This window comes from Kogia breviceps, chromosome 4 (assembly GCF_026419965.1).
Source record: "Kogia breviceps isolate mKogBre1 chromosome 4, mKogBre1 haplotype 1, whole genome shotgun sequence".
NCBI lineage: Eukaryota > Metazoa > Chordata > Mammalia > Artiodactyla > Physeteridae > Kogia > Kogia breviceps.
The window spans coordinates 133,982,683-134,003,352 of NC_081313.1; the positions used below are offsets into that span (position 1 = coordinate 133,982,683).

Genomic DNA, 20,670 nt, shown 5'->3' on the forward strand with positions numbered 1-20,670 from the left:
TGCCCCTGGGAAGCTGAGGTCAGTGTCAAGGGTGGGGGGATTCTGACCCAAAACAGGACTCAGGGACTCAGCCCAGGGTCCAGGAAGTCTGTTTCCCTGGCACTGGAAAGAGGAGGAAGAGGACAGGTGAGGACATCCTCCTGGGGGGTCCCTGAGCTCAGCCCACTTGCCCCAGCTTCCTGTTGCCTTGAAGGCAGCTGTGTGGTTGCCAGCCAGAAAAGGCCTGATCCCAGGAACGCATCTTAGGGTGAACTATGGCACTGCACAGCCATTAGCCCCAAGCCCAGGACCAAGACCTGCCAGCCAACCATCTCTTTTGCCCTTGATTCCCAGCCCACCATGGTCTTCTCAGTTTTCAGCCTGGAACATCATCTGATATGTCAATATTTCAGACAAAAGGACACTTGCAGGTGACTGGGAGGAGGCCAGAGCCTAGGTGGGGGCCAGGCTCTTCTTCCAGGAGGTGGTTTCACTACCAATTTCCTCATGGAATCTGTCCTGTTTGGGGAAGAGGGCCCACCTATTCCTCTATGCCTAAATGACTTCCAAGGCATTGGTCTAGCATGGCTGCCCTGTCACTGTTCCCTTGGGGCTGGGTCCTTTTCGCATGGCTTCAACTGGGAAGCACCTTGGTAGCCTGCATGGAGAAGGCAGGCCAGGCAAACGAGATTGAACCCTCAGGATGATAATGTCAGGCATGGAGGCAGCCAGCCCTCCGAGGCCAATGGCCTCCTGGACACTTTGGAAGGCAGCTGGTGAGGGAAGTAGAGGCCTGGCAGTGATACCCCAGGAGATGGCAGGGCTGGAAGGGCCCTTCAGGAACACAAGCAGGAGGGCTCTCAGGAGAAGAGATGTGGCTGGCTGAGCACCTAGTCCAACTCTCTATGCCCCAGAGCATGAAATGGCCTGGCAGGGGCACAAAAGGTGGCACAGCATGGGAAGAGGAGGTGCATGCAACACTTGAAGGGGGTCTCTATACCTCACTGAGCTGTGCTGGGAGTGGTTTTCTTGAGGCTGAAGTTGGTCCAGTTCACAGCAACTTTCTGACGCGTTTGCTTTGCAGAATCCAAACAGAACCTGTTAGGTTCAGGAGATGCCAGAGAAGCACAATCAGAGGTTCCCTCCTCTCCCCACTGGACCCTGTTCTAGACCTGTTTATCATGGTCACTAAAGAAACCAGGTCAGCTCTGCACAAACCCTCTGGCTCCCAGGTGTTGGGGTCTAGCAGTATGGGGCTTCCTGGATAAGATTCCCCCAGGCCCAGGGGACAATGTGTAAAGAAAGTGTCAATGCCTTAGGATACAGCTTCCCTCCTCACCCTGTATTTTACTCTAGCTATACTGAGATGCCTTCTGTTCCTTCAAGGATGATATGTTTCTTCTGCCCTCAAACTCTTTTCGTTTTACTTGGCCCACTCATTCCTATTCCTCAGGTTTCAGCCTGGTTACCGCCTTTTTTGGAAGGGCTGCCCTGGCCACCCCACCTCTCAGCTTGGCCATTCCTAGGCCCTAGCCCCATGCCCTTACTCCTCAGACAGCACTTATCACTGGATTGTATGTTTATGGCTCTCTCTCCCCACCTAGATGGACTGTGTTTGATTTGCCTCTGCCCCCAAAACTCATCACAGGCAGAGTAGAGGAAGTGCAGGTGAATAAGACTGGAGAAAGCCCTTGTTCTTGGGGCTTGACATGCCTCCTGCTCCATCCCTTGCACCTTCCCAGATGACCTGTCCTGCCAAATCATCCTGGCTACCTGTGTCCCAGCAGATAGGCTGGTGGGAGAGAGCCTGGAGGGGCTGGACAAGCTCTCCCTCCAAGGGCATATGGCTGAGGGTGAGGCCTCTCTGAGAGGTTCGAGTGTTTGTGTGGGTGTGGGGGGCCCTGGAGTCCACCGTGAGCGGGACAGCAGGCAGCCTCACACCTACCTCTTGAAATACTCCACCTCCCGGTCAGTCTCATCCATTTCCACCCCATCCATGTCCTTGGGCAGGAACACATCGTCTAGGAAGACACAGCCAGGAGGGCTCAGTGCTGTGGCAGGCGTCTGGGTCACGCTTTTGGGGTAATGCTGCTCACGTGTGAGGGCTGCCCTCCACCCCATGGCCTGGCTGGGTTGGGGGTCAGCCACTCAGTTCCTGGTGCACTCACCCAAGGAGGAGGCTGACTTCTCCTGCTTGTTGCGGCTCCGGCGGCTGCGGGCCTTGCCCTGTGGCAAGCTCTGTGGCCTTGCTGGGCCTGGGGGCTGCACAGACTCCTGCTCCAGAGGCCGTGCCTTGGCTTCACCTGGCCAGTTCTGCCAGGAGCTGCCCTTCTGCTTGTCAGCTTTGGGGCTGCTAGCCCAGCCTGGTCCTGGTTGGGTCCCCTGGCTCCCTTCTCCAGCCTTGGCACAGCTGTCCACTCTGGGAGGCTCTGGGGCCTTGCTTGGCTGCTTGGGGCTGGGGGTCTGGCCCTTGGCACTGGGAGTCTCAAGGCAGGCTGGGGACTGGGGAGCTGGGCTCACCTTGCTCTTCTTGGCCTGACTACCCTGTCTCTTGCCCTTCCGTGGCTTGCCACCTGAGGCCACAGGCTCAGGCAGCTCCTGCTTGCAACCAGGGACCTCCTTTACACTTAGCTCCTCAGAGCTAGGGTTACCTGGCTTGGGTGTCTTGACCCAGATCACCCGGGACAGGTTGGGCACGGTGTTGAGTCTCCTCACTAACCCATTCTCAGGGATACCAGGAGGGGGGCCCCTCACCTCTGTCCATGGTGGGTGGAGACTTCTCATTTCTGCCCATTGTGGGGCTGGCTCGCCTGGAGCGTGTAACATATGGTTCTGAGGGGAGCCCAAAGTCAAAGGGGACAGGTCAAGGTTAATGTCAGGCCGTTGCTCTGAGGAGCCATTGAGGTTTGAGGGGGCTAGACTCTGAGGCTCTGGCTCAGCAGCCCCCTCTTTAGTGAAGTCATTGCTATTCATGCTGAGCTCACACACACTGAAGCTGGCGCAGATGGAGTCCTTGACAGTGTTCTTGATCTCCTGTAGACGGCTGCTCAGAAAGCTGTTGACCCGATCCAGCTCCTGATCGGGCCACTTCAAGAGCCTCTCCCTGGCAGGCCTCAGCTCCCGGCTTCCAGAAACACTACGATTTGCCTGCTTTAGAGCTTCTGCTGCCAACTGGGCCTTCTCCTTTTCCTGCCAATACAAGAGGCAGTTTCCGCAGGGCCTTGGCAGCTGCCAGGCACAATGCAACACCTGACACTTCTGCCTCTGGCCCAGCTTTGCCACTAACTGGCTAGAGGCAGGGCCTGGCAATCCTGGCCTGCTCACCCTGCAGTAATGAGGATGAAATGCAATCAGACAGGTACAGATGGAGGCAGTTATACCCACAGAGGGTAGGGTTTTTACATCTTGTTCATCCAGGGTCCCAGTATCAGTTCTAGGGCCTAAAAAGGCTAAGGTGGCTAGGACTCAAAAGGGATAGGATCTGCCTCCCAGGCATAAGCTAAAGCAATTCACTCACTTGCTGAGTCTCAGTGGACTCATCTTCAAAATGGGGACAATAATTCTGGAGTGAAGACCAACGTGGGGATGCATTAAGGAAGATGGCTGCTACAGAGGCATTTTCTCCAATTCTACAGGTGGTAGGGGAAAATAAGCCATGACAACAGGTAGGTCTTTCAAGAAAGATGTGGGGCTGTGAGACTGCCATGGTAGATCAGACTGCTCTGGGTGGCTGGGAATGTGTGTGCCCTCCTGATGTCACATAAGGGAGGCTACTGGAGAGGGCCAAGTTCCCATAGGAAGGCCACTGAGTGCTTAGTTGGCCTCAGGCAATCAAGGCCATGCCTAAAGCATGCCCAGTGGCATACAACAGACAGCCACATGGGGCCCCCACAGCAAGATGTAAAAGCAGCCCCTTTGCCCTGGTGAGGACCACGAGGCTGAGGAAGGCTGGACCCTGCCACTCAGCATTGACAGAGTCAGATCTGGAAAGTGAAAACAAGTCTGTGGGCTCTGAGTCAGCCCACCCCTCTGCCTAACCTCAAGGCACCAGCAGGCTAAGGAGGCCTTTAGAGGGAGATGGGAGACAGTTGTCAAAAGCCAACGGGAATGAGGTGGTAGTGGTGTGCTAGGGGCCAGATGATTTCACCATTTCACCTATTTCCAGCTGATATGGGAATGGAGAGGGAGAAACAGTGATGAGTAAAGTGAGAAAAGAGGTCTTGCGACCACCTCAACATCAACTTAAAGAGGGTGACCCTGTGCCCCAGTGGGCATAATTTATTCTCTCATCTTTTAAAAATACTAGCTCCACAGCTGACTAGGACCACAACTGTGGGACCTTGGACAAATCACTTATTCTCCCTGAACCTTAAAATCTCCATTTGCAAATTGGGAGAAAAACTGTCAACCTATATACATCAGATGGTCACTATGAGGACACCTGAGTGGGTGTGTGCCCTTTTCTCTGGGCACTAATAAGGCTGTGCCTTGGCAATGTGGTACTCAGGTGAGGAAGAGAAACAGTCTAGAGCAGCTGTGTGCCGTGGAGTTCAATGCTACAGAGCTCTGAGGCCATGGGGATGGACAAAGAACTGGAAGGCCCTTCACTCTGCTCCTCCTCTGTACCAGAATAGCTTTGCTTTTATTTGTTAGGAATTGAGGTTCCATGGAAGATTTCAATTGCAGAAAAGAGTTTTGCTGCTCTACAAAAGACTGAAAACTACTGGTGTAGAGGGAGTGACGTGGAATCATGTATGATTTGGTAGTCAGAGGAGAAAGCACAGAACCACGCATTTTCTGCTATGTACCATGAGTCTGGTACTTCCCCATGTTGTCTCACTTAATCCTCACAACTGCCCTTGCTGTGTCGTTATCCTCAATTTACAGATGAGGAAACTCGACTTTGGAAAGAATAAGGAACTGGCCCAAGATTAGATGCTAATTAAGAGGCAGAGTCGGGAAAGCACACTCAGGAGTGATCTTCAGAAGTTCTTATGTTTTTCAACATCCTTTGACAATCATGTTTTGACTTGCGACTCTATGAAGCACTGGGAATTCAGCCATGCGTGAGACAGTCTCTGCTCACTGACTTGAATCTGCCGGGGAGACGGACATGCAAACAGGCTGTTTAATTCTGAGTGCCAGTGACAAGAGGTACAGGGAAAAAAGCAGAGTGCTTTGGGAACCCAGACTGGGCCATCAGGAGGTGGTTGCCAGAGAAGGCAGTATCTCACTGAGCACTGAAGGGTGAACAGGATTATCCTGGGAAGTGTGAGACAAGCACTTTCTAGACAAAAGGAAATAGAAAGGCTGGGAAATGGGAACAGGTGAAATATTTAGGGAATGCAAACATTTAGAGGGACAGCTGCAGCACAGATTTCTTCTGGTGGGGGGGAGTGGGCAGGAAGGCGATAGGGGCAGACTGAGAGATGAAGCTGGAAAGCTAAGCAGGGGCTGGATCCTCAAGAGCCCTGCAGGCCATGCTTAAGCCTGGATTTGACCCTAAGGGCAATGTTCAGCCACTGAAGGCTTTTTAAGCAGTGGCAGTAGGGTGTGAGCTACTTGGGAGGTAGCACAGCCAGGACTTTTGGTTACGGATGGGGAGAGAGAATGAGATGAGTCATGAAATCAACATTGACAACCACTACTGCTGCTGCAGCAGCTGCACTGACCAAGCGTTCACTCTGCCCAATCTTTCTGTGCATCACTCCATTTTATTCTTGCAAAAGCCTTGAATTAGGTTCTACGGTTATTCTCATTTTATGGAGGAAGAAACTGAGGCTTAGAAGTTAAGTGATTTGCCCAAGGTCATACAGCAAGTATGGCAGAGCCAGGTTTCAAACTGGGGTCCAATTCCAAGGCCCGCTGCTCTCCATCACCATGATGTAGTCCTCCCAGGATGGCACCGGGGGTTCTGGTTCAGGCAACTGGGTGGATGGTAGTGCCGTTAACTAGACAGACAATGGAGAAGGAAAAGCGGGCTCTTTGGACAAAGATGACAAGCTCAGTGTGGGATATGCTGAGTTCGGGTATCTGCGGGACATCTGTGAGGAGGTGCCCAGCAGCAGTAGGAGATGTCACCATGAAGCACAGGGAGGAAATAGGTGGACATAATGACCTGGGAGGCAACACTATCTAGATGGCTCTTTCCCAGGGACCTGTCCTCAAGGGGGAGGGCCAGGCAGAGGAAGAGGCGCGCACAAAGGAGACAGGACAGAGGGCAGAGAAGAAGTGAGAAATGTGGAGAATGTGGCCTCCCCATTGCCCTTTCCCCACCCCCACTAGGCTGAAGTTGGAGGAGCCAAAGAAAACTGTTTGAAAAGGAGAAAAAACAAAGTGTGAGATGTTGCCTAGTGGAAAAGAAGATGGAACAGGAGAGAATGATTTGGCAACAAAGAACTTATTGGTGGCTCTGTGGAGCACTGGAGGTGGAAAACAATTTGCAGTGAGCTGACAATTGCAGAGTAAATGCAGATGATGTTTTTCTGTGATGAGGAAAGAGACTGGGGTAGTGTGAGGTTGTATGCACAAAGGACAGTCTGCTTTCAAAAAAGAGAGTACTGGGCGCAGTGAACTGCTGACGGGAAACAGCCCAGAGAGGCTGGAGCCACACAGCAGGAAGCTGGTGTTAGACTGAGGAGGCAGGAAGGACTGCAAAGGCCTTAGGTAGGAAAAGGGCTAACTCTTTCCTCATGACAAGGAAGTCTGCAGGTGGGGTGGTAAAACATTGAAAGAGTGCCTGTCCACTTGGCTTTTAATCCTTGTTGAAACAGTAAGTAAGGTTATCTGCCAAAAAAATAAGGTGGGGGTGGGGAGAGCCTGGCAATTGGAGCAGAATGGAGGTCTGACAAAGGGACTGGGGAGAACGGAAGTGACGAGGAGACAGAAGACTAGAGAGCAGCAAAGTGGGGGCTCAGGTACTCAGGAGACCACTTGGCCTGGGTGCCACAGATAGATTCAATCCAGTGCCTTCCTCAAGGTACAGAAGGGGAGAGGCAGGCTGGGATCGAACCCAGGACTGTGGTTTTTCTGAGCGGGTGTAAAGGAAGGGCAACGGAGCAAGGAATTAAGAGGACTGGTAGGAGAGTGAATGAATGATGGTCAAGGTAAGGGAAGAAGTACAGGACAGTACTGACAGTCTTCAGTGGATGAAGAGGAGTGGTGGTGGGAGGTTGCAGATGACACAGCCAGGGGTTGGTTTCAAAGGAGCAAGGGTTAGGACAATAAAGAGAGAGAGAGACAGAGACAGAGAGAGAGAGAGACAGAGAGAGACAGAGAGCGAGAGCACGAGCGAGAGCACGAGCGAGCGAGCACGCGCGCAGAAAAATACCCAGCTTTACCTGTCTCCCCAGGTGGGTAATGGGTGGATGGTTCTTGGTGGAAGCTGTGTTTTTGATGGACTGTAGTTAAGTCTGGGAGGTGGAGGAGGGGTACTGGGGAGGAGGTTGATGTATAAACAGATAATGCCCATGATCGCTAGTTACAGGATATCAGAACTACCCACTTCTGTGTTGTATCTTGGCCTCAGACTGGGCAGGGCAGACAGGAGCTGTGCAGGAAGTTTCTGAACGAGTGAGTAGAGAATGATAAAAGGCAGACTAGAGAGACGGGCGAGGTGCAGCCGTAGCACAGCGGAAGATTTACCTGAGGAAGACTGCAAAGAAGGAAACATGAATTGGGCTTGGGAGGAGGTTTTCAGAAGGAAAAGGAGGGGGGCAGACATGAAGGAGAAAGGATATCCAGGCATAGCAATTTATGAAAAGCACCCCAGGCCTGGGAACTGTGAAGTGTGCTTGCTGGGACCTAACTAGGAAACACTGCCTTGGGAGCCCAGGAAAGGCCAAAGAGACCACTGCTGCCCACTGCACACTTCTGGCCAGGCAATGCTGGCTAGGAGACAGAAAATGCTGACCATTTTCTGAAGGCAGTGGTGGGACCCTTTGGCTTACTACTTCAGGCTGCAGGGAAGGGGTCCTGGTTTGTCCTTTGGTTTGGAAAAAGATGGAGAATCATTGCTGCTTTCCAGAGCACCAGGGCTGTTTGACCACCCAGGACCTGGAGCTAGCTAGCTGTCAAACCCATTCTCTTACGGCTGAGCTCCTGAGTGTGGCACTGTGCAGACAAAGCAGAGGGCAGGCAGGCCAAGAGGTGATGAGGTGGCAGGGGATGAGCCATCAAACTCTGGTGCTCGCCTGGCAGCAGGGTTGCCCAGGAGTAGCTTCCCTGGTTCTATCCTCAGCCTTCTGGGAGGAGCTCACTCAGCCCTCAGGCTGGGTCATTCCCATGGCTTGAACTACATCCCCATGCCAGCAACTCCCAGCCCCACACCTCCATCTCCACTTGGACGTCTCAAGAGAATCTCCGATCACCGTGTCCCAAGTGAATTCCCAGTCTTCTGCCAATTCCACCCTTGCTCATTAAAGGTACGCCCTCCTGACAGTCACCCTAGCAAACACCTGGGAGATAATCCCTAACTCTGTCATATCCTTGTCCTGCAATCAGATCACCTGCCTCCTCTGAAAAACCCATCTCTCTTGCTCCAGGCCCATTATCAATCATCTCTTCCCTGGTTCTTGGTTCTCCAGCCTGGAGTATCAGCCCTCCAGGCTACCTTCCATACTGCCACAGGGTCATCTTGGGATGCAGATCTGGCAAGTGCATTCTGTGGTTAAAGCCCTCCAGCAACCACCCCACCCCCTGCAGCTGTAGGATCAAATCAAAGCTCTTCAGCAGGGCCCAAGAGGCCCCTCCCTCACCTCCACTATCTCTCCTGCCTCTCTTGGGTTTGAGCTCTGGCTTCACAAAGGAGCTGTGGATGTGCTATTCCTGCTGCCAGGAGGGCCCTCCTGATGAATCTGTACTCACTCCCTACGACTCAGCTCCCAAGGCAGTCTCGTGGTACAGCCATTTCCAGCACGAGGCAGGACGGGGGGCTTCCCTCATCCCAGCACTTGTCACACACTAACGTGCTTGTCCAGTTTTGTGTCACTCTCTCCACTGGACTGAGTTTCTCCAGGGTGAGAACTTAACTGCATCATATTTTAGCTCCCAGTATTTGCAGAAGTGTTTGCTGAATGAATACCTGACTGAAGCAAGTCCTGGGCTTTGTGGAATCCAGCAAGCGGCTTCTGACGCTATGACTTGTTTTTCCTCCAATCACTGGCCCCCAGGCTCCCTCACCCTGATGCCTCCCAAACTTATTAAGACCTTCCCAGAGCAGAGAGCCGCCAGCACCATTCATGCCCCAAAAGTCCTGGGGGTTGGGGCGAGGGATTCCTCGGGGAGAAGAGGTGGTAGAGCTGGGCTCCCGCCACACCCACCTTCTTTTTCAGTTTGTGCCGGGCCCGCTTGGCAGCCCTGGCACTGTTGGGGACTTTGGGCTCCGTGCTGTTGATGAATTCCAGTAGCTCATCCACATCTCGGTGGTCCACGGCGGGCTCCCCAGGGATCCCGCCCAGGGCGCCCCCCTTCATGGGCAGCTCCTCTTTCCGCCTGGTCAGCCTTGAGCGGAGCTTCTCTCGGATCTCGGTATAATTCCGACTCGTCGGGGCAGCGGGTGGCTGGGGGAGGGGGAGGTGCTGACGTTACACCCTGGGCCTGGGAAGCCCATAGCACTCCCACCCACTGGCATCAAACATGTGGTGAGAAGCGAGACAACTGTTCTTTCTACCACAGCCACTTAGACCAAATGGCTTCACCCTCAGCCAGGCCCGGAGCCAAGGCAGTGGGGGGTGGAGGGAGTGAGAGGAACGCAGTAGTGTTGGGAGCACAGTGACTTGGGAGCCAGGAAAGCAGGTTTGAGCCCAGGCTTTGTCACTCAGAAGCTGTATGACCTTGGGCAGGTTCACTGAGCCTTTGTGAGCCTCAATTTTGTCATCTCTAAAATGAGGATAACAACCGCTAGCTCAAAGGTGACCAGCGATGTAATTACTTTCATTTCTTCTGTCCTCAACTGCTCTCCCTTAGCCAGCAGCCCTTTCCTCTTCACCTTATGAGACCTCTGAACTGCTTTCTCCCTGTCCAGAGACAGCATGTACTCTGCTCTGAGCCTCCTTCCTGGCACCATCTGTGTTCACTACCTGTCCCTCGGCTGGCTCTCACACTGGGGACTGAGAGCCTTTGCTTCCACTCTGCCTTCATCATGCAGAAGCCTTCACTTCTCTGTGATTACACACATATACATACTCATCAGAATCATAGCTTTCCTCTGCCACCTCCTTTCTTTTTGCCTAAGGAAAAAAAGCGAATCTTAAGAGAAACCATGAGAAGAGCAAAGGCAGCAAAATGTGGAGAAATCTCTACCTCACCAATGTGCTGGGAGGATCAAGCGAGTGGACGCTGGTGTAAGGACTCACAAAGTCCAAGCGCAATTATTAGCCCCATGAGCAAGGGGTCCTTGGGGAGAGCAGGGTGCTCCTCTGGCTCCCCTGGGCTGGCCACAAGCCCGCTCTGGCCTGGGCAGGGCTCACTCACCGCATTGTGGCCGAAGAACTCACAGTAGCAGCAGTCACAGAACTTCCCATCTCTCTGGTGGGTGGAGGATGAGGTGCAGGAGCTACGCTCTGAGCTGCTGTCCTCTTCCTCGCCCAGCCCCTCGTCTGCCTCGCAGGGCTGGGGCAGCTGGCAGGTCAGGCCACTATGGGTAAACTTGTGCCCCTTGCACCCAGGGTCCCTGCTGATGGGGGAGAAAGACAGGCCCAAAGGTGAGGAAGGGAAGGGCAGGAGCAGGCCACGAGGAGCCCAGGAAGCATCCCCACCATCACCTTCACCTGCCTCATCCCACAAACACCAAGGCAGTCAGACCAAATCAGAACCTCACAAAAACAGGGCAAACACTTTGGCTGTCCCTCAGGGCCCAGCTCTATGGCGCTATTCTGGAAAGGTTCCCTATGCCTCCCCTGCCCACACCTACCATGTGAGCCTCCTGGACTCTGAGGATGCCAGGTATACCTCTATCTTACTATCACGCTTTATAGTGATGGTCTGTTTATCCATCTTTCTTTCAGACCAGAGTGTGTATTTCTCAAGAACAGGGACTATGCCACTTTGCCACTTCTATTTTTGGGTCCCAGTGTGTAGCATAACAACCTTGTACACAGTAGGTGCTCAGTAAGTATGTGTCTGAACAGATTAGTGGACTGATGGCTCCCTGGAACATCCAAAGGAGGTCAAGGTCCTTTTACTAAGGTCATTTTTCCCATTTTGTTTGTTTTTGGCCATGCCACGCGGCTTGTGGGATCTTAGTTCCCTGACCAGGGACTGAACCTGGGACTCTGGCAGTGGAAGTGCCGAGTCCTAACCACTGGACCACCAGGGAATTCCCTCTAAGGTCCTTATGATTGAGTCTGAATCACTGGACAGAGCTGCCTTAGCCATGGGGCCTTGAAGTTAAGAAAGCAAATGTGTCTTGTGGGCCACAGACTCTAAGAGCTACTATTTGCGCCAGATACTGTATACAGCATATTATTTCTAACAATCCCCTAAATCCTGCAAAATAGGATTTTTGCAGGATTGTAAAAATCCATTGCAGTGGAGGAGGCCGAAGCTCAGAGTGCTTCACTGCTTTGCCCAAGGATCAACTAGGACTCAGTCTGTGTACACAGCTCATGCTCTCACACTGCACTGGTCTGCCTCTGGATTTCCGGAAGCATCCTGTAATATAGACTATTTTCCCAGGGTAAGGAAGAGACAGGCCTGCAAGGTCCCAGAATTGGAGCCAGAAGAGTCAGAGCCCTGGGTTGGCCATCAGCAGTAAGAGTGCCCCAGGGCTAGGGCCAAGGGAGGCAGGAGGAAGGGTGGGGCAAGGAGCAGGGGTGGGTCAACACTCCTACTCAGCCTTGAAGCAGTTACTGAAGACGGACCATCGGATCATCGCCCTTCTTATGCTTATGCTTCCCATAAGAATACGGGAGTAAAATCTCTGAGCGGGGAATGAAACAGGAGGGAAGGGGGCAGAGCACAGCCTTTGAAAGAATGACATAGCCCAAGGACATGACATAAACTGATTAGAATCAAATGGGTCCAAAATGGCACACAAGTCAACTTCCACTAGACCTTGAGCCTCTGTATATGCTTACTGTAACACATCAGCAAGCTAAATGACACACCCACAGGCACCATCTGTAACAGTTCCAAGATGGACCAAAAGGATCAAAAAGTGGGCTGTGGCCCAATTCCTGGAAATCCCCGCCCCTTCCCAAAAGAGCAGGAACACTCCTCCCACTCATTAGCCTATGAAATTACCCACCCCTATAAAAACTGACAACCCCCATACCCTGGTGCCTTTCTCACCTTCTGAGATTGGAGAAGGTGAGGGAGGTTCCACGGGGAAGGAATCATTATCAAGGTGCTTAGAGGACTTTCCTGGTGGTCCTGTGCTTAAGACCCCGTGCTTCCACGCTTTCACTACAGGGGGGCACGGGTTGGATCCCTGGTCAGGGAACTAAGATCCCACATGCTGCCAGGCGTGGCCAAAAATCACACACATGTGATTTACAATATAAAAAGATAAATCTACCTTCTCCAAAAATTTGTACCTTTCATATATATATTAATATAAACTTTCTCAGTACTTAAGAGTTACTTCCAGGAATCTATCTTAAGGACAGAACTCCTGACTCAAACAGATTTGTGTGCAAGGATGCTTATTACAGCCTAGTCTATAACAGTTAAAAACTAGAAATGCCTATATCCAGGAATAGGGGAATGATAAACTATGCTAGAGTTGTACAACAAGACATTACGTGACCACTGAAAAGTTTTCTGAATAATTTTAACTGGGGAAGTGATCATGGTATAATGTTAAAAAATAAACAAAAATATATAGAATGTGGACCTCACTTTGTTATTTATATATATTATTTATATATGGAAACATCACAGGACTTCCCTAGTGGTCCAGTAGCTAAGATTCCGCAATCCCAATGCAGGGGGCCTGGGTTCGATCCCTGGTCAGGGAACTAGATCCCACATGCCACAACTAAGAGTTCGCATGCCGCAACTAAAGATCTCGCATTCTGCAACTAAGAGCCAGCGAAGCCAAATAAATAAATATATACATGTATATATTTTAAAAAACCATCAAGAAAAAATGTACTACAGTGTTGAAGTTTAGGTTGCCAGGAATTATTTTCTTCTTTTATATATTTTAAATATTTATAATTTCTAAATTTTTCCAAGTTTTTAAGTAATAAACACATATTTCTTTTATAATTGAACTATGAAAAAAACATAAACACAATCTACCCTTTAATTTCTATCCCAAAGGTACCCTTTACAAAGTTTCCCAAAATTCTTAAGTTCAAGCTGTCAGGGAGTTTGCTCTTTGCACCACTCACTTACCTGTGAGTGCTAGTGAGCTGCTGAGAGCTGGGTGGTGGGAGGAGGGGCCCGTTGCAGTGCCCGCTGCAATGCCCACTACAGGGGTGGCTGCAACCCGAGAATGGTGGAGGCATCTTCAGGAGCGGCATGCTAGTGGAGGGAAGGTGGGGGCTCTGACATGGCCCTGGGGTATGGGGGGCAGCAGCCACGGCAATAGGGCATTCTGAAACCTGGGCAGGGAAAGGTGCTGCCGGGGTGGTGGGCAGCAGGTGCGGGTGGGGTGGTGAGCCAAAGGATCCGGGGTGAGATGGGATCAGCAGCGCTGGCTGGGGGTGGTGGCCGGTGGGGCTGTTAGGTGGAGCAGTGAGGTCTGAGTGCCGGTGGTGCTCCGAGATGGGGAAAACCTCACCTGTGGGCGGACGGGGGAGAGAGGTGTCAGTGGGAGCCCAGACCTTGGGAAGGAAGCCCAACGGCTCATTGCTGCAGCACCCTGCTTACTGCGACCAGAGGGAACATGTCTGGACACAGCCTTTCAGCATGGTGGACTTGTGAGCTTTTGGAAAAGCCCAGCAGTACCTTGGGCTGGAGAGATTTCTCTTCAGGCAGCAGCTGGACAGGCTGAAGTCCAGGCCTGAGAGAGAAGGTACCAGGAATGCCAGCCCCATGCAAGGCCACAACACCTCTGCTGGCATAAACAGGGGATACATGTTCTGTCTCTCAGTGCCTCTTTAGGACCTGCCTGTCAACAGGCATTCCTCAGGCCCAGGGCAGGATCTACAGAAGCCAGTGGAGCAGCAGGTTGAGGCTCTGCCTCTGGGCCACATGGACTGAGGCAGCCAGGGTATGCCAGACTCCCGGGTGGCCCCAGATTTCAGAGGACAAGTGGGAAAGGGCTTTGATGACTCTCTCTGGTTTATGCACCAAAATAACTGGAATTATACATTACTCAACTCACAATTCTGGGGGCAGCACCCCTTTGAAGAATTCAGGTCCTCCATTTAGAAGTAGACAGTAATTCATATTTACACAGTACATCAAAAACCCAATATTTTTTCTTTGGGTCACTAAGCGTTATCTCAGGATCTAAAAAAGGCTTACACAGCTGCAAAACTGGCTACTAATCAAGGGAGCTCATACTGCCCATCTCTTGTGGATGGAAGTGCAGTGCTTTTATAAAAGCACCCATCCCCTAGATGGAGAAAAGGAGGCACCCAGGCCCTCTGTGCTGCTGCAGGAGTGAGGTGATCTGATTCCTAATTCCCTAAAGGCCCTTCCAGGCTTCACTTTCTGTTCAGCCAGTGCTTACCAGGTCCCCTCTTGGATCCAATGGGAACAGCTATCAGAGCCAGTCCTGGGGAAAGGATTCCCACCAAGACAGTCAAGGGCTAGATTCCCTGCTTGGCTTCCACCAGAACAGCTCCACTTTTACTTATTGGGTTGGCCAAAAGTTTGTTCAGGTTTTTCCACAAGATGTTATGGAAAAACCCAATCGAACTTTTCAGCCAGCTTAATATTTTAATAACAGATCTTCTGATTTGTTTGAACAAAGCGGTCAGGAAAAGAGAGCTCTCTCCACTTATGGGGCCTGGCTGTCTTCCGAGCTTGGAGACTCACCAGGGATGGAAGGAGGACTCCCGAGCGAGCTGCCTGGCACGGCCCCACTGGAGTGCGGGGAGTTCCAGAGGCCCGAGAGCTTATGTGCTGACAGGAACGAGCTGGGATCCCAGTCCCCTGAGTTCCCATGGCAGGAGGAGGACGAGGATGAGGACGATGAAGAGGAGGACGAAGAGGAATGAGAGTCACCCCCACAAGACTGCGATTTGCAGGATGTGTGTGACAAGGAGATCTGGGGAAGGGGGAAGAAAAAGGCTCATGGTAAAAGAGGAAACATCAGAGCTAACCCTCTGCTGCCTCAGCTTCCCCAGGGACACCTCCTCCTCCAGGCCCCCAAGCCATGGCCAAAGCACAGTTCCCACAACTAAAGGTGCAAGGGCAAATGTGGGCCAGGCCTTTGCCAAGAGGGGCTGTGGTGCTCCCAGTGAAGTATGTGGATATGATGAGAGAGATTCTGGTAATAGCAGAGACTGCATGTCAACTGTGGGCCTTTGGGGAGTCCTGAGAGTTGGCAAGGAGAGGAACAGTCTTTAACAGTCTTTAGGAGTCCTGAAGCTGAACTGATTCTGGGTAAAAGAGAGGGGCTGGGGGGAGTAAGAAACAAGGAGTCTGACCTCTGTGATTCAGGAGATGGCACTTAGACAGTGCCTAGGCATCTTGGAAGCCTTCTAATGGAGGTACATTGCAGACCCTCAAACTGACCTTTGCCCTCCATATCATATTGGTTGGCTTTTGAGCTGCCAGAGAGCTGAAGGCAGCACAGTCACAGAGAACGGTCAGGATCTCAATCTACCAGTACATCTGAGCCAGCCCTCACACTGTGCACTGTCCTCAGGGGCTGGTGGGCTGCCTGAAACCCCTCTTTTCTTCCCCCAAATGTGAACCCAAGCTGCTAATGTTGTGTGGATGCAGCCCAGCAGCCTCTTGGCACCAGGGCATAGGTGCTGCCTGAGGAGAGCCACCTGAGAGGACAAGGCAGCAACAGCTCAGCAGCCTGACTTCTTTGGTCAGGCAGCGCTCCTGCATTCAGGGAACCCTTCTCAGCGGTTACCTACCGCCACTGCATGTTCTCGACCTGTCTGCCTTTCATCTTCCTCCATGCTCTTTCGGCAACTCTGGCAGACCCATAGAGGCATCTCGCCTAGGAGATTCTTGACGAGCTTTGGCATGAAGTCAGGGGGCAGCTTCTCACCCTGCAACACCAGTCCATTTTGGGAAGGGCCTTCTTCCCAGCCTTTGCGTTCCCGGTGACACAGCAGGCAGCAAGTCTGCACAGACTGGTTGGAGGTGGGGGGAACCTGTCCAACAGACAGAAACAGGGTTTCCCAGAAGGGGAAGGGCTCTGCTTAGAAATAATATTAACAATACTAATGACGTCACTTATTACGTGCCAGGCACTGGGTTAGGCACTTTATTCACCTAATTTTAGTCCTTGTAACAGCTCTGCAAACTAGGTGTTATCATTCTTCTCTTCTTTTTTTAAAGAAGAAACAGATTTCAAGAAGTTAAATAAGTTGCCCAAGGTTATAGAGTTAGTGAGTGGTTGAACTAGGATTTGAACCCTAGTGAGGCTGACTCCAAAGCTCATGCTCAAATGCCCTAATGCCCCAATGTCCCCAAATCTTGAAGGTTAATGAGAAGATGGCCCTTCCTTCTCTGGCATGTCTGGGAGACGCCACAATCCTTAGGTGTCTGTGAAGTCTATAGACCAATCCCCACCTGAAAGAAAAAATGTTTCAGTTAACGCAGTTTGGGGGAACATGTAGGTTTCCTGAAGAGCTGCACAATTCCATTAGGATCACAGCAGCATTTTGGAGGAACCAGTCAAAGAGTATCAACTCAGCTGAAAGCTGAGTTGGAGAGTAAGGCCAACCCTGGTGCTTCTGAGAGGCAGTGAGGTATGGTGAAAAAACCCTGGGCTTTGGGGGTCAGACTGACACACATTCTAATCCTTCCCTGACTACAAATTAGCCGGGTGACCTTGAGCAAGTTATTGAACTTCCTAAGCTCAGATTTCCTGCCTACTTTGCAGAGTTGTTGTGAGGGTTGGTGCCTAGATAGGGAAAGTGCCTAGCCCTGTGCGTGCCAATAGCATGGTCCCTGTACACAGTAATTATTATTTGGATTTTGTTTTTCCCTTCTAGGACAAACTTCGCCTAGAAATGTAGTAAGTCTATAGGTTTTCTGTCACATTGAGGGGTACTGACTGGGAGACTGATTGTGTCTAATGACCCCAATTAATGGCTTTCCTATATCCTGCAACTTTGTACTATAGTCCCTTCTCACTCTGACAGTCATGTCACTTCAGACAACAGGATGTTAGCAAACATGCTGCCAGCATAAACTTGAAAAATGTGTATGCATTTCTACTTGCCTCCTCGCATGGCTGGGCTTGCTTGCTCTCGTACCCCTGCCATGCCATGTAAGCATGACCAGGCTAGCTGCTGGAGGGATGTGAGAGACATGTGGGGAAAACTGAGTCTTCCCAGCTGATTGGCCAGCAGATCAGACACACGAGTGAGCACAGCTGAGATCAGCCAAGTAGGCCCCAATCAGCAGAAACACGCAGTCAACCCAGAGACTCATGACAAATAATAAATAGTATTGTTTTATGCCACTAAGTTTTGGGGTGGTTTGTTACACACAGTAGTTAACTGATATACCTTCCAAACTTACCCACCACTAGGTAACAGGTATTTGCAGAGGCCTAAGCAAAGGAATTAATAAGAGTATCATTTTCATCCTACCAATAAAATAAATGGCATCATCTTTTTCGAGTAAAATCACCTTCTCACAATAAGTTGGCATCAGGGTATCCTTAAATCTGTAATGTTACAATTACACTGACCTGGGTCCCTGGTTTCTAGAAAAAGAAAGGAATCAAACAGTAGTACCAGGAGCATACTGAAACATTTACGGAAGTACAAGGACCTTGGAAAAGAGTACCAGAGAGAGAAAGAAAGGAATCTTACATATGGAACTCATGTGAGATGCTGCCTCAACAGTCTGTGCCAAGGGGACATTTCAGTGAGCAAGTCAGCTGCTTAATGGCAGCTGCAAAAATATAGGCTTCTAGAACCCACTGGTGATGAGTATCTCATGGAAAGGGTGGAAGGCTAATGGAGAAGGATGGTGTTCAGATAAGTTACGGCAAGGGAAGCGTTTCTGAGATGTGTACCCAGGAAACTTTCCATAGCTACAAAATGCCACAGTAACTCCAGAAGGAGGTGGGGTCAATGCCCAAGTCCCTTCCCCTGTGAGAAATAGAAAAGTGACCATATTTTTTTTTTTTTTTTTTGTGGTACGCGGGCCTCTCACTGTTGTGGCCTCTCCCATTGCAGAGCGCAGGCTCCGGACGTGCAGGCTCAGCGGCCATGGCTCACGGGCCCAGCTGCTCTGCGGCATGTGGGATCTTCCCGGACCGGGGCACGAACCCGTGTCCCCTGCATCGGCAGGCGGATTCTCAACCACTGCGCCACCAGGGAAGCCCAGTGACCATATTTTTAAGGTAAACACCAGTACGTGTAATTTTACTACAATTGAGTTTCATTTCATTTCAGTGTTATGTTCTATAGTTATTACATAAGATGAAAATCTTGTATGAGTAAAATTATTCTCGAAATTTTTTATATGGCCGGTTAAGTACAGTATATATGGTTTTGTAGGTACAACAATTCAAATGTATAATGTAAATGACAATGTGTAATAAGTAATTTTTTCTGTTTTCTTTTAAAAGTGAAAACAGAATTCTTATCAATTAAATATGTAATCAATGTGACTGTACTTAGTGCCAAAGTACTTGTGGGAGGTGCTGGGGTATAGCAGAAACAACACTCGCTTTGGCATTAATCCTGGGCCTCCATCACTTACCAGCTGTATAATGCTGGGCAAGTTCTACTTATTCTACATCTCTCCATCTATAAAATGGGATTAAGTCCTGACTTGCAGAGTTGGCTGTGAGCATTGTGATAAAGCACCTAGTGCCAGGCATATATGTTGCTCAACATATGGCACTAATTATGAACATGATGGGGGCAATGGGAAATAGTATTTAAAATCAGGATTACGATTGAAAATATAGAATATACAATCACTGTATTTTAAGAGAATGCAAGAGTCTCTCACATGCAATGAACTGAAGGTGATTTTTAGGCATCTTAATCTGTCCTCACTCCATGAAGTCATTCTTTAAGTTCCCCCAAATACTCCCTGTACTCTCCTATGTCATGCCTTTGCTAAAGGGGATCCTCTGCCTAAAACCCCCTTCCTCCCCACATTTACCAATAAGTAGAAGGGCAAGGCTTAAATAAGGCCCAGCTTAGATCCAATCTCACCCAAGCTTTCCTAGAGATTCCCTCTTATAATTCACCTCTCCTTCCCATATCCCCACAGCACATTGTGCCTTTGTTACAACATCTGTGCCTTCCACTTAACTTATTTATCTGTCCTTTCTATTAGATTGTGCTCTTAGAAGGCAGGTACCAGATCTGATTCTTGTCTGGATCCCTCACAGTACAGCAAAGGGCACAGGCTCATCTGGGCACATAGTGGCTAAATCAGATTTGTTAAGTGTCCCCATGGCAATACAGCTGGCAGGCAGTTTGGTGAGACATCGCTTGAAATTACTGTTTCCCACAGAAAAAGGCCATCTCCCCACCCTGGACCTCCACCTAAATGATTCCAATCTCAAGTGTGGAAGAGTGGAAGATCGCATTCCTTGGGGATTACAATGAGATTCCACATTCATGGAAATAACATGACTTTCCCTAGAGCTAAAATGGTACACATGATAAATAAGAATAGCCATCAATGGAAGTGAATTTATACGGCAGGCTGTCTTTCTAGTTAAAGGAAGAAACACAGGATCTGGAAAGCTAATTAAGTACAATCTGAAGCAGGGATATACCACCTACATTGCATAAGGTTGCCCAGAGGATTAAGTGACATTAGAGATGCAGAGTACTTAGCTCAAGGGATCCATACAGGAGGTATTCAATCTATTATCTAGGCCCCTTGGCTGGTCTGTTCTTAATAAGTCTACACTGGAAACTAGCTTATCCACTGTCTTGAGTTTGATATACTAGATTCTTTCTTTCTAGGCCCAGTTAGTTCTGGGGGCCACCCTCAAAGCTGTCTTAACTCTAATCTTTGGTGCCTGCCCCTGGGTAAAACTCCCAGTGGAGCCTGGGGACTTTTCCCTCTGACATTTTCATCTCTACTTTAATTGCCAGAGGTTTGTGAGAATTCTAATCCCTGGAGATATTATATACAGTTAATACTACCAGATTTTTCAAATTTTTGCTTTGGCAGAGAAAAGCTCTTGGTTCACAGTTCCCTTTGACTGCAATCTCCTGCCATTTTCCAAATTCCTGGCAATCATGACTTCTTATCCACTATAGTCAATTCAGGGTTTCAGCTAGCTGTTCTCAAGCTGTACTTTTTAGCACCTGGCACAGTATTCCCACATGAATAACATGATCAATAAATGTTTATCAAATGAATGAAAATTCCAACCATGTTTCTTCATCACAAAGGCTGATGGAACTGATTCTTAAATCCAGCAACCCTGGGCAACAGCTAATTATTCCTTCTTACCTCAGTTTAAATTCAGAGCCTCTCCAGATTCCGGTCTAGCTTTAGGTAAAACATGGAGGAGAGAAAAGAAAAGTTCTAGTGGTTCTCTAGATTTCGGATCTGCTCAAGAAAGCTCCAAGATAATTCTGCTTCATTCTCTGAGCAAACCCCAAATCTCTGGAC

At 50.1% G+C, this 20,670-nt stretch overlaps 1 protein-coding gene across 18 annotated transcripts in view; it reads right to left on the minus strand.

Annotated features, from left to right (window-relative positions):
- Nucleotides 1–20,670, minus strand: part of FAM193B (family with sequence similarity 193 member B) — a 31,717-nt gene that overhangs the window by 1,230 nt on the left and 9,817 nt on the right. For 5 of the 18 annotated variants that reach the window (XM_059061621.2, XM_067031965.1, XM_067031964.1 and 2 more), the window contains 8 exons: nucleotides 15,969–16,211; nucleotides 14,914–15,145; nucleotides 13,321–13,708; nucleotides 10,453–10,654; nucleotides 9,300–9,539; nucleotides 2,148–3,168; nucleotides 1,925–2,000; nucleotides 980–1,077 (listed from right to left, as the gene is read on the minus strand). In XM_059061621.2, coding sequence (XP_058917604.1) covers nucleotides 981–1,077; nucleotides 1,925–2,000; nucleotides 2,148–3,168; nucleotides 9,300–9,539; nucleotides 10,453–10,654; nucleotides 13,321–13,708; nucleotides 14,914–15,145; nucleotides 15,969–16,211 — 2,499 coding nt within the window. In that variant the 3' untranslated portion in view covers nucleotide 980. Of the gene's footprint in view, nucleotides 1–979; nucleotides 1,078–1,924; nucleotides 2,001–2,147; nucleotides 3,169–9,299; nucleotides 9,540–10,452; nucleotides 10,655–13,320; nucleotides 13,709–14,913; nucleotides 15,146–15,968; nucleotides 16,212–20,670 lie in introns of those variants that run through there. The other 13 variants (XM_067031958.1, XM_067031961.1, XM_067031960.1 and 10 more) reach the window with 8 other exon arrangements.